The 14,182-nt window shown below is 38.1% G+C and overlaps 1 protein-coding gene across 2 annotated transcripts in view; it reads right to left on the bottom strand.

Annotated features, from left to right (window-relative positions):
* Nucleotides 1-14,182, bottom strand: part of TRPM7 (transient receptor potential cation channel subfamily M member 7) — a 120,884-nt gene that overhangs the window by 12,312 nt on the left and 94,390 nt on the right. For both annotated transcript variants that reach the window (XM_062205890.1, XM_062205889.1), the window contains exons 31-39: nucleotides 12,838-12,875; nucleotides 12,177-12,202; nucleotides 6,537-6,587; nucleotides 6,371-6,436; nucleotides 5,465-5,748; nucleotides 5,256-5,338; nucleotides 4,889-5,094; nucleotides 1,597-1,648; nucleotides 1,381-1,487 (exon numbers count right to left, since the gene is read on the bottom strand). In XM_062205890.1, coding sequence (XP_062061874.1) covers nucleotides 1,381-1,487; nucleotides 1,597-1,648; nucleotides 4,889-5,094; nucleotides 5,256-5,338; nucleotides 5,465-5,748; nucleotides 6,371-6,436; nucleotides 6,537-6,587; nucleotides 12,177-12,202; nucleotides 12,838-12,875 — 913 coding nt within the window. The remainder of the gene's footprint in view (nucleotides 1-1,380; nucleotides 1,488-1,596; nucleotides 1,649-4,888; nucleotides 5,095-5,255; nucleotides 5,339-5,464; nucleotides 5,749-6,370; nucleotides 6,437-6,536; nucleotides 6,588-12,176; nucleotides 12,203-12,837; nucleotides 12,876-14,182) is intronic.

Here is a 14,182-nt window from a genome sequence, read left to right on the forward strand (position 1 = left end):
CTTTCTATAGCCTGAGGATCAGGCAGAGGAACTCTGTTGAGTACACAATGTTCAGGGAAATGCCGACGTTTTAATTTTTCTCTTGCTCCTCTGATCCTAAGACAAGCCTCATTCATGAAGAGTCACTCATAGCTGTCTGTAGGACAAGCAACTAAAATCCTGAGAAAAGTCCTCTATGATTAGAAGAAATGGGAATAAGTGCCTCAAAGAAGCACTTCCATTGCTTCTAAGTACCATAGATGCATCCAGTTTAAAGACATGTATGACAGTACAAAGAGGCTAAAATCTTGGCTTTCTAGTTAAAGCACAAAAATATAAATAAAATAAAAAGAACCTTGACATCCACAGAGTTTGAAGGAAATCATAGGAAGAGGAAAATGAAGAAAGGGATACCCTAAATTTGTGGGTGAATCCGAGACACTCAATCCCAGACTCATTCCTCAGTGGTACATGCATGAAAAGACAACATAGCAAAGGCTTTGATAACTAAACTACAGACACAGCGGCAGCCCCAATAAATATATCTTAAAACAAACAAACAAAAGCAGGTCCAGGACTGTGGCACAGTGGGTTAAAGACCCGACCTGCAGCACCGGTATCCCATATGTGCGCTGGTTTGAATCCTGGCTGCTCCACTTCCGATCCCGCTCCCCGCTAATGTGCTTGGGAAAGCAGCAGAGGATGGCCCAAATCCTTGGGCCCCTGCATCCACGTGGAGACCTGTAAGAATCTCCTGGCTCCTGGCTTTGGCCTGGCCTAGCTCTGGCCACTGCAGACATTTGGGGAGTGAACCAGAGGATGGAAGATCTCTTAACCACACTTATGCTGTAATTTATAATTAAACAACAATGTGTAATTCTTAAAATACAAAGTTTACTATCGTAAGAGAATGTAAGTATATTTGCAATTTCTGTTCCTGCTTTATGAAATATTCTTTCCTAACTTTTTGCCAGGCTAACTTGAAAGCCTATTCATCCTTCAAATCTAGTACACCAGTTCCCGAGGATCATTCTCTGATCTCTAAGTTTGAGTTTGGTAACCTGTTTACAATTCTATAGCAATCTTATTTTTTTGTGCTGGTCCTGCAACACTGTCAACAGTGAACACCTGGCTTAAATGCATGAAGGAAGGAACTGTATCTGTCTATTCATCAGTATCTAGCACAATTCCTGTACACATGTGATATATTAAATGAAAATATTTTTATGAATAATGAAATCACAGATCCATTTATAACAAACAATGTGTATTTATGAAGGACTTGCTAAAGCTAGCATAATTAGAGGCCATCAAATCAAACCTTTGTACCTCTAACCTTATGAGGTATTATACTAACCAACTTGATTAAAATTCATGTATTATACTGATTAAAATCTTTACCTGGAAGTTTAAGCTTTCTACAGCAAGAATTACAGTGATGTTTTGCTCTGAAGTTTTTTATTGCATCTTCTCCTAGATTTGCTGGGCCAAAAACCATATCACAGGATCTGTAGAATTGTTAGTTTAAAAGAAAAAAAAAAAGGTAGTTTATGCAAGTAGAAATGCAAATTTGAAATTATGAAAATATGCCCTAATGAAATTGTTAAAACTTATTACCTTTTTTCTTCTGCTTTTATCACGGATGGGTCAGTCAAATTTTCACCCACACCTTTTTATGTACACATAAAAAGGACAAAAAACATATTATATAATTGATATAAACACTGACATTTGCACAATCAAAAACAATCTTGATTTTATAGCAAATAATCCACCATTATAATTTAAACTATCCAAAGGATTAATTTTTCTCTCTTCATATTTTGTAACTTGATTTATGATCCCAGCACCCCACCAGGAATAAACAAATCTCTTGGGATGTGAGAGTTAAATGTAAAAGTTAGTAGGTAGGCACTCAGCTTCTAATTCAACAGGAAAAAGCTATATCTGCTTACTTGTAAAGGCCTATACAATCTACTCTCGTTTATGCTTAGTTAGCAAAGAATGATCTGGTACATGAAGGAATAATCCACAGAACTTTTTAAAAAGGTGTTTTATGATTTTAAAAAAAAATCACGTATCAACAAGTAACACATTTTATGTAAAATATTCAGGTAACACAAAGAGTTCAACTGTGAGCATCTTCTTTTACCACTAGTACTCCCCAGAAATACTGTCTGGTTAAATCTTTCTAGCTCTTGGCCAGCACCGTGGCTCACTAGGCTAATCCTCCACATGTGGCGCCGGCACCCCGGGTTCTAGTCCCGGTCGGGGCACCGGATTCTATGCCAGTTGCTCCTCTTCCAATCCAGCTCTCTGCTGTGGCCCGGGAAGGCAGTAGAGGATGGCCCAAGTGCTTGGGCCCTGCACCCGCATGGGAGACCAGGAGAAGCACCTGGCTCCTGGCTTCGGATCAGCACAGCGCACCGGCCATAACAGCCATTTGGGGGGTGAACCAACGGAATGAAGACCTTTCTCTCTGTCTCTCTCACTGTCTAACTCTGCCTGTCAAAGAAAAAAAATCTCTCTAGCTCTTATCTATTCTCCCCCACCCTCACCCCAGCCACACACACATACACACACACACATAATACCTAGTGATGTTTTGAGTAATCATAAATATTTAACCTATTTAAATGAAATCTAATAAAATGTTTCAATTTCACAGAAGGGAAAATCAGAAAACAAGATACTAATTTTCACAACAGACTAGCAAAGATTAAGAATACTCAATATTTGGGAAACTGTGGAGAAATGGGCACTCATACAGTGCTGAGTAGGATCTCAGCTAACTACAATCATTTGTAAAAAAAAAGCAGTGATTATTAAAATAACAATGGTGGGGGGGGTCTGTGTTGTCACACAGCAGGTATGAGCACAAGTTCCAGTCCCAGAGACTCATCTGCTCCCTTCTGAACCACCTTCCTGCTAATGAACCTGGAAAAGCAGTGGATGACAGCCCAAGGACTTGGGTTCTTGCTATGCACATGGGAGACCAGGATGGAGTTCCTGGCTCCTGGCTTTGGTCTGGCCCAGCCCTAGCTGTTGTAGGCATTTAGGGAGTGAATCAGCAGAAAGGATATCGCTGTCTCTCACTCACTGTCACTCTGCCTTTCAAATAAGTGATTAATAAATAAATATTTAAAAAGTTGAAAAATAACATTTGTACTCACTTCTTTTTACTAAGCCACAGAGCTTACTTTCTGGAAATAATAGTAGTAGTATATCAGTACCTGCTGCAGCACTGTTTGTAGTACCAAAAAGCTAAAAAACAGACTGAGCATCTATTAACAGAGGATGGAAATCATGCTATACCTCCATTCTAAAGACTACCAACTTGGGGCCATTGTGGTCATTTGAGGAGTGAATCAGTGAGTGGAAGACCTATCTTTATGGCTCTCCCTCTCTCTGCAACTCTTCCTTTTTAATAAACAAATAAAATCAAGGAAGAAAGAAAGAGAGAGAGAGAGAAAGAATGAATGAACTAACTCAGGGGCAGGTATTGGGCCTAGCAGTTACATCTCTCTTATTATTTAATTTGCTGCAGCAACCATGTAAAATATTCCTAAAAAAATGGTTCACATTAATTATGGCAAGAAAAAAATCATAATTACTTTGCTTATTGAAAACAATCACCATCTTTTTAGTTAAACCAGAATTGATATGACAAAATTTGTTTTCTTCACTACTTTTGTATGCCTGAATGAAATTAACTGATATTTACTGAATATATTTTAATTATTCTTAAATTTAATTGGATTGGCTTAACTAATAATTTACATCAGCATTCTCACTGTACCTGTATATATACTCCTAATCTTCAATATACACTGATTACTAAAAAAAGGTTTATGTATACAGATTTTCATTCCTGAACTGAATCAATACCAACTATTTTCAACAAATCCTTAATACTTCTATCTCTACAATGAAAAGATTCACTGAGAATTAAGCATTATAAGCAATTTTCTTACAGGACTTAAAATCCAGTCTGATTTTGGGGCCGGTGCTGTGGCACAGGTTAAGCACTGGCATCCAATATGGGCGCTGGTTTGAGCCTTGGCTGCTCCACTTATATGACAGAGTCTATCAAGATTGTTATGAGCAATTTTATTCTCCCTCTATACATGATGTTCCACTTTAAGTGCAGGAGTCTGCTTCCCTTCCCCTTGGTTGTGGGCTGCCTGTTATATCTTGATGAGTGAGAAGCAGCAGAAGGGATGCTGGTCAGTTCTGGGCCTTGAGGAATTTCTGCTTTCTCTCTAGTGGAAGCAGGCTAGCCAGTATGAAGTCCATCTATCTACAACTACCATGAGATGAGAAAGCCTAGGCCAGCTAGACATATGAAAAGACCATTTGGAGAAATGAGGGATCCAGCTGGTAGTGAAGATATCTCAGACACTGTTAACTCAGGTCAAGCTGCACAAGCTGTCTAATGTCTCCCATCAGACAAGCCTTCCAAAGTGGGAGCAGAGATGAGCTATCCCTTCTCAATGCCACCTAAATTCTGGAATCAAACTAAAATGGTTATTTAATCCACTAAATTTTTAGGTTGATTGGTTCATAGTAATAGAACATAAATACCAAAAACAATAGAGATTTTTGTTATGGGTTCTCTTTAGAGAAAGTCTTTATACTTTCAAAATATAAATGCTGAACATCAGAGCATAAAACCTGGGATTTCACCTGTTTTTGCTTATCAGAATGTATATATTACCTTAACAACAACTGAGATAGCCAGATCCCTTTATTCAAGGCTCTGGTGGCAGTAAGCTATGGTTGTTACTGATCTGCTTATTTTATAGTTTCTATTGGTCTAAAATTTTAAATTAGCAGATTTCTGTGTATCACATATAATATGAATAGGTGAGAAACTACTGTACAATTCTAAGTTTTTTCATAAATTTACCTTGTAAATCAAGTACCAGTAACTCCCCTCTGGTATATTCATAAGTCCAATGGCTAAAGGCTAGCATGATCTCTTCCAGTGTATTAGTTGGAATAATCTCATCACCATTATTATTGTTGTATTTTCTAAATTCTCCAGTCATACACTCTTCCACAGCAAACCATTGTCCAGCTGAATGGCAATACAGCAGGAAAACTTCCAGAAATCTTATGAAAAATGAAATACAGATATTAGTGGCTTTGGTGATAGAATTAAAATTGATCTGCAAAATAGGCATGTGAATACAATATTCAACATCAATAATGAAGGTCAAAAAAGACTACTATCCACATAATACTAAAAGATTCAGGAACATGTAAAGATTTACCTGGGAGAATATGGTATGGATTTGGGTTTCATCTGATTGAAGGCAAATGTGAGCTTTTGTGCAGCTCTCTGTTGTTGAATTTCCTACAGAAGGGAGAAAAATCTCCTGTTCAATATTCAAACTAAGACTTTATTTGGTTTTTTCATACTTTAGAAGTGAAAATACGAAGCTCAAACGTATTTCACTGCTAGGCATTAACTGTCACTTACTCTGAGGCAGAGATGAAGAACCGTATCTTCTTTATAAATACTTGACCATGTGTTAACCACCTCAGGAAGAAAAGACTTGATAATATAAAGATGTCCTGATTTGAGGATATCATGTTCTGACCAGGTACACTGTACTTTGACAGCTCTTCGTAAACCTCCTCCCATTTCCTCTTTACTTAAAAACTCTATTTTGGCACAGAGGCCTAGCTGTGACCAAGAAGACATACTGTTATTCAGTATGCTGGGAGAACTCTCTTCCAAACGATACACTGTGACAGGTTCACCTGCAATATGAATGAATACAGTTTACTATCAAAGTATGACTCTTTAAAAAAGATAAAGTTGAACAAAAATATACAAATATCTGTTTAAGATTAAGGAATAGTAAATAAAATGAAGCACATTATACATAGTCTTATAAACACAAAAAGAATCTTAAAAATGACAAATCAGGAAATCAAGAATGCATTTCCATAATATCGAATTTCTGTGCCACGATCAGCATTTTTGAAATTTTGAAAGTTAAAAATAAACTTTCAGAAAGCAACTGAAATCTAAACTCTTGAGAAGACCTGTTAAGTACGAGATTAGAACTATCTGTCCACAAAGCCTGCAACATCAATCTATGTTTCTATCATTGAAGAGTAGATCAAGAGCTTTTCTGAATTAGAATACTCCACAGTCTCTGGATATGCTCATACTAGAGAAATGTAATACTTCTGATGCTTCCATCTTGTATTTAAGTCTATGCCACCCTCTAAGTAGTCAGACTAATTAAGGATTTATATAAAAACTGTATTTCTTAATGTGATCTCTCTTTCTGTCTCCAGCAATGTTCTAGGTTTTAGTTAAAAATCAGCAGAAGGTCAAGTTTCCCTTTTTTATTTCTTTACTTTTTGGATTTACCTCTTGGAGGTACAGGTGTGAATGGAATGCTCTGTGATAACCTCATCAAGTTATTTCTTTCCACAGCTGCATAAAAATGAAAGAGAAAAAAATGAAATCTCTAAGTATTCAAAATATTTTTATTAGTAGTATTACTAATAATATTTTTATTTTTAGTATTACTGACCTGAGTAATAATAATTTGTATCCATAACTGGCTTAAAAGGAGAAGCAAGACCTAAAATGGCAAATAAACAAAGACAACTTTAAAATTACAAGTGTAGCACTAGTTTTTGCTCAGATACTCCCATATAATCATCTTCAATTTTCTTTATGGAACTTCTCATGAAAACAAAAAACACAAGTAATAAAAATGTCCAGAACATGCTATAGTATTACCCTAACTCATTATGTCAGATTAGTGGTCTCTATATACAGGGAAGGAAAGAAGCACATTGATGTTTCTCATTTTCCTTTGGCCATAAATTGCACTCTCTCCCTCAAAAAGAAAAAATGTCTTTGTTCTGATCTTTAGGGATTGGGGACTGCAGCCATAAAACCATTTCAGCAAGTTAGCCATGTTCTCATGAACCTCTATGATATGAAAGATGCTCCAAAAGCCCTCTTCCATCTCTAAAATTTTTAAGGACTTAACTTTTAAATGTAGCAAGAAGCAAAAGACAGAGAATAAATCAAATATGCTGTGCACTAAATTTCTGTATTACAAATTAAAGCAATCCTATTCTTTCACAGAAGGAAGTTAGTCAACAGTTTTAGTACTATTTAAGTACAAACAACATACACAGAACACATGCAAGCAGATTGTAAGGACTATAAAGGATTCCTCTTGCTTGAGAACAGGTCAAGAGATCTCACAAGGGACAGGAATTATGGTTCAGCAGTTAAGATATCCGGGTCCCATGTTGGAATACTGCTGACCCCAGTTCCCGTTTCTCGCTAAGAGGGCAGGCTCAAGTAGTTGTTGGGTCCCTGCCACCAACGTGGGAGGCCTGGAATGAGTTCACAGCTCATAGTGATGACTCCAGGACCAGTTCTGGCCATTGTGGGCATTTGGGAAGCAAACTAGTGATGTGAGCTCTGTCTCTCAAATTGATTTTTTTTAAAGATTTATTTATTTATTTGAAAGTCATAGTTACACAGAGAGAAGAGAGGCAGAGAGACAGAGAAAGAGGTCTTCCATCCGCTGGCTCACTCCCCAATTGGCTGCAACTGCCAGAGATGCACCGATCTGAAGTCAGGAACCAGGAGCTTCCTCTGGGTCTCCCATGTGGGTGCGAGGGACCAAGCATTTGGGCCCTCTTTTACTGCTTTCCCAGGCCATAGCAGAGAGCTGGATTGGAAGTAGAGCAACTGGGACTTGAACCAATGCCCATGTGGGATGCCAGCACTGCAGGCGGCAGCTTTACCTGCTACACCACAGCGCTGGCCCCTCAAATAGATTTTTTTAAAAGGTTTATTTATTTATTGAAAGTCAGAGTTACACGCAGAAAGAGAGAGAGGTCTTCCATCCGCTGGTTCACTCCCCAATTGACTGCAACGGCCGGAACTGTGCTGATCTCAAGCTGGCGCCAGGAGCTTTTTCTGGGTCTCACATAGGTACAGGGCCCAAGGACTTGGGCCACCTTCTACTGCCTTCCCAGGCTATAGCAGAGACCTGGATAGAAGTGGAGCAGCCAGGTCTCGAACCGGCACCCACATGGGATGCCAGTGCTTCAGGCCAGGGCATTAACCTGCTGTACCACAGCACCAGTCCTCTCAAATAGATTTTTTAAAAAGATAAATCAAAAGGGATGGCATCATGGTACAGTGACATCAGCATCCCATATGGGCACAGGTTCGAGTACCAGCCGCTCCACTTTTGATCTATCTCCCTACTAATGTGTCTGCGAAAGCAGCAGAAGTTGGCCCAAGTCTTGGGCTCCTAACATTCAAGTGGTAGATGCAGTTTGAGTTCAGAGCTCCTGAATTCGACCTGGCCATGATCCCAGCCACTGTGGCCATTTGGGAAATGAACCAGTGGATGGAACACTGATTTATGTCTCTCTATTTCTCTAATTCTCCCTTTCAATAAAATAAATAAATCATAAAAAAGAAAAAAGAAAAAAAACTACAAAGCCTGTCTAGGAGGAAAAAATTTGCAAAGGAGTGATTGTCCATACTACAGTTGGGACACTACATGTAGTATGAACAGAACTATTTATATATACATCAGTCAGACCTGTGAAACTTTCTGAACCTATATATATCCAACCAGAATTCATTCACTCCAAAATAGTCTAACTCTGCAGGTGTGTGTCATCACTAGAGATTCTGTGGCCTACACTATGGTTTAGAAAGTTAAGCCTCTATCTACAGTGCCAGCATCCCATATTGGTACTTGTTTGAGTCCTGGCTGTTCCACTTCTGATCCAGCTCCCTGTTAATGTGCCTGGGAAAGTAAAAGAAGATGGCTCAAATACTTGGGCCCCTGTAGCCATGTTGGAGAACCGGATGAAGTTCCTGGCTCCTGACTTTGGCTTAAATTGTGGCAATTTGGGGAGCAAACCAGCTAATGGAAGATTTGCCTCTCTTTCGCTCATTCTATCTCTGTATTTAGGCCTTTAAAATAAATAAATAAATAAATAAATCTTGGGGGGAAAAAAGATGAGATTCTCTGTAGTTGATTTGAATATGCAAATTATAAATTGATGAGCAAGAAAACAGCATACCTATAGGAGATGAAGCCAGAGAAATAGGTAATCAAATTGTTAACAGCCTAATATACCATGCTAAGAATGCTCCACATACTCCTTCAGTATTTCGAGAAGGCCATAAGCAAAGTGGAAGTTCTCTCCCTTCAGAGAAAACTACATCCTTCTTTGATGGCCAGTTCTTTCCACTGGGGTCTCACCAAGAGTCCTTTATGTAGGACACTTTTTGCCACAGTTTCTTGGCTTTCCATATCTGAAATGCTCTCATGGGCTTTTCACCCAGACCAGAATGCCTTAAGGGCTGATTCTGAGGTCAGAGTGCTACTTAATATGATTGTCATTCTATGAGTCTGCTGCATGGACTGCTTCCCATGTTGGAGCATTCACTCCCTTTTAATTCTATCTATTACTATTACCAAACACTTAGTCCTATTTATTTGATCACTTTAACACTTAATCATATCCAAATGGTCACCATAACACTTAAAAGGGTATTTTTATGGCTGGTGCCATGGCTCAACAGGCTAATCCTCCACCTTGCGGCGCCAGCACACCAGGTTCTAGTCCCGGTTGGGGTGCCGGATTCTATCCCGCTTGCCCCTCTTCCAGGCCAGCTTTCTGCTGTGGCCCGGGAAGGCAGTGGAGGATGGCCCAGGTCCTTGGGTCCTGCACCCGCATGGGAGACCGGGAGAGGCGCCTGGCTCCTGGCTTCAAATCAGCACAATGCGTCGGCCGCAGCGGCCATTGGAGGGTGAACCAGTGGCAAAAAGGAAGACCTTTCTCTCTGTCTCTCTCTCACTATCCACTTTGCCTGTCAAAAAAAAAAAAAAAAGGGTATTTTTACTACCCAGCTTAAGGGGATTTGGGGCCCCATGGCAACTTTTTAAACTGTACTCTTAGAAGTAAGTCCAGGATGGCGCCGTGGCTCAACAGGCTAATCCTCTGCCTTGCGGCGCCGGATTCCATCCCGGTTGCCCCTCTTCCAGGCCAGCTCTCTGCTATGGCCCGGGAAGGCAGTGGAGGATGGCCTAAGTCCTTGGGCCCTGTACCCGCATGGGAGACCAGGAGAAGCACCTGGCTCCAAGCTTCGGATCAGCGTGATGCGCCGGCCGCTGCAGCCATTGGAGGGTGAACCAACAGCAAAAAGGAAGACCTTTCTCTCTGTCTCTCTCTCACTATCCACTCTGCATGTCAAAAAAAAAAAGAAAAAAAAAAAAGAAAGTAAGTCCATAGGAATGTATGCAGAACTATCTTGCTTTATAGTTACAAACTTCATATATTTCACAATTACAACTTTAGGAGCATGATGGTTCTATCCACCATGCCTGCCCTCTCAACCACACTGCCACCTGCCTTCCTCCTCTCTTATTTTTCACTAAGATCTATTTTCAATTAACTTTATAACCATGATTAACTCTGTCAAGTAAAGAGTGCAATGATTAGCATGAAAAAATAAAATTAAATTACAGAGAAAAAGTGTTAATTGTTAAATTAACAACAAGAGTCACTGTGCACTAACTTTCCATGTAGGACCTCTGTCCTTAAAGAGCTATATATTGAGAGTTAATAAAACTTGTTCTCAAAGAATTACTTCATTTTAGTGTATTAAGTGTAGGATATTCTTATGTCTCATAAGTTATAGTTACGTCTAAGTACTTGCAAAAGATGTATCATTCTTGGTCCTTCTTTAAAGATAATTAAGTTTCTCAAAAAAAAAAAAAATGCTGGAAAAAAAAAAAAAAAGGAGCGAAATTAACTTCGAGATGCAATGGCTTTGAGCAGTCCTTGTCTGGACTGTTGAAGGAACACTTTCGTTTTTTTCTTTCTCATACAAAGTGTTGAATTCTTTTTTTTTTTTTGCCAGGCAGAGTTAGACAGTGAGAGATAGAGACAGAGAGAGCGTTACAGACAGTGAGAGAGAGACAGAGAGAAAGGTCTTCCTTCCATTGGTTCACTACCCTAATGGCTGCTACGGCTGGCGCTGTACCAATCCGAAACCAGGAGCCGGGTACTTCCTCCCGGTCTCCCATGTAGGTGCAGGAACCCAAAAACTTGGGCCATCCTCCACTGCCCTCCCAGGCCACAGCAGAGCTAGACTGGAAGAGGAGCAACTGGGACTAGTACCCGGCGCCCCATCCGGAACAAGAACCCGGGGTGCTGGTGCCTCAGGTGGAGGATTAGCCAAGTGAGCCACGGTGCCGGCCCAAAGTGTTGAACTCTTTACCTAGAATAGAATTAACCTTCTGTGTACAAAGTTAATTGAAAATAGATCTTAGCAAAAAATAAGACTTGGAATAGGAGAGGGAGGAGGAAGAGAGGGGTAGGAATGTGTGTGTGGGAGAAGCAGGTATGTTGGGAAGAATTACTATGCTCCTGAAGTTGTATTTATGAAATGTAAGCAAATTATTTATTTAAGAAAGAATACTTGAGTTTATTGAATGACAATGGGGAAAATGTAAAGTGGAGGAATGACAAGATTAGATCTTTTAGAAGAAAAAATGCCCATCAAACAGAAGAATGGATAAATTCAATATATTCAGACAAGAAAACAGTACACAGTAGTGAGAATGCACAAGCTGCCATTATACATATAATATTCATAAAAGTCATAAAAATTCAAAGAATCCAGGGCAGTACATACTTAATGATGCACACGCACACACACATACACAAACACCAAGCAAAACTAACCCACTGTGTTTTTAGGGGCAGAGGTCTTCAACAAAAGGTTTTAAAAATGATGGTCTGAACTGAAAGCAGCAATGGGATATATAGTGGAAGATGGGTTCTGGAAATATTTAACAAGTAAATGCAATAGGACTTTGTGAACATAAAGTCAAGGTAGTCAAACTCTCAGGTTTCACACAGCTGGCTAAAAGAGTATCACTCATCCAAACAGGGAATATTAGAGAAGGAGCAGGCTAAGCAGAAGGGATGAAGAGAAGGGGGTGACAGTAAAGAGAATGTCATTCACAGGCTTGGCAATATGTTTTTAAAATATCTATATTACTTTAAAGAAAAATTATTTGAAGAACTTTCTACTATCCTTGCTTTTTCAAATTTGAAATCTAAAAGGTACCTAGAAAAATCTGTTATTTCCTTTCATAGAGACTCACCATTTAATGTTCCTTCTTCAGACGGTCTAAAGAAACACAAAAGAACATAGTATAAGCTGTGTTACAATTTAAGTTTTTGCTATCATTTTTTTAATTTTATGAATTTTTAGCTATGATTATCTAATGAATGTTGAAGAAACTGATATTCAGATTCACTCCTGAGTATTGCAATTTCTCCCAAGCCAACATAGAAAATGTATACATAACCATGTGCTCTACTCAATCAACAACTTGTATCCATGCTTTTTAACATATATTGTATGTTAGTGATCTAACCATCAATGCATTTGCCAAAAGCAAATGCAAATTCTGATTAGAATGATGGACAAAGAAGTCAAGGAAGTATAAAATTAAATTTTTAAATTAGGTCACTCAATGTACTTATTCAAGAACAAGTGAAAATAGGACTAAACCATAAAAGCATAATTTATCACTACTAGAAAGATTTTAATAGGACTGTAATCATAGTATAATTATAAAATGATGAAATTAAATTCATGCATAATAAATGAGTTACCTCAACCGCATACAAAAAGAGAGACTACAATAATTATCAACCACAGATGAAGAGAAGTTAAAGAGATGCTGTAGTGATCAGTAAAAAGGACAAAAATCAGTAACTATAAATACATTGACTAATAATAAGAAAAGGCTTACTTACAATATTTCTCTTTTTGATGGTCTATCTTGTAACCAATCCTTCAGCAAAAAACAAACACAAACTTAAATACAAAAAAAACTGTATTATAAATGTAACTGTTTAATGCTGTTTTGTTTCCTATAATATGCTTTAAGAACGTAGAGGTTGATCCAAATGGGAGACCCAGATAGAATTTCTGCTCTTAGCTTCCATGTGGGGAGTGAACCAGCCAGATGGAAGATCTGTCTTTCCTTCTGTTTTCCAAATACATTAAAAAATATGAAAAATAAACAAATAAACAAATAAATTAATAAGATATTCAGCTCTTTTTCCTCAGCTGGTTGTTGCAGGCATCTGGGGAATCAGTGGGTGGGAGACTGCTCTCGGTATGACTGTCTCTATCCATCAAATACACACTTAAAAAAAATTAGGTCATTCTTGTGCAAAACTTTTCTTGAAATTCATGCATGATTTCTTTATAACAGGAATTTTTCCGTAAACTTTTTGAAGACTCCACCTACACTATGATTTGGCCCTCTGCCCAAAGAAAATCAAAGTACAAACAAATTAAAATCATGCCAAGTTGAACATTCAATAATAATCACAAATGGCATTTTGTCACATTTCACTATAGCTTTTTTGTGTTTAAGTGCACATGGTTTTTATTCTGCCAGTTTCTAATGATGTTTCTAGGTCTGGTTTAGTTTCATTTCTCCAATGAGTTTTTACACATTTCATCAACTTGGAAAAGTCTACGTCATTTATAATCTCTTCAAATTCTCCACTCTCTCAAGGTCAAGTACATATATTTTCCTTGTCTTTTTATCTTTAACATATTTTCCATCTGTGTTGTATGTATCAGGTCCAGTTGAGTAACTCTTTAGACATGTCTACTTACGCTGTTCTTTCATTTTCAATGAGTATATATTTCTAGATTCTTTATAAATATGCCAGTCTTTTAAAATAGTATCTTTTCCTTTCCTCATGTTTCATGTTTTTTCTTTATGTTTTATATTAATTTAAACATACTTATTTTTATAATCTGTAACCAATAATTTTACTAATAGAGGTCTAATACTGCTTGTGTAAGTTGATGTCCACGAGTCTTTCAATATGGCACTGTGAGGTCTCTTCAACAGGAAGTTCATTTGTTGCAAAACTGTGCTGCTTAGGTTAAGACTGGGTCCCTCTAAACAGAAGGATTTATTACTATGGATGTCTGTGGTAACCAACTCATTTCCCCTTGGAAACAATTTTTTATTGCTAAATAACATGATTTTTAACATTTTAACTTTAACATTTTCTCTTTACATAATATATATTTTAAATGTCAAGTCAGTATTTTCTTGATCATAATTATGAGCAC

The sequence above is a fragment of the Lepus europaeus genome, chromosome 11, assembly GCF_033115175.1.
Source record: "Lepus europaeus isolate LE1 chromosome 11, mLepTim1.pri, whole genome shotgun sequence".
In the NCBI taxonomy this organism is placed as follows: Eukaryota; Metazoa; Chordata; class Mammalia; order Lagomorpha; family Leporidae; genus Lepus; species Lepus europaeus.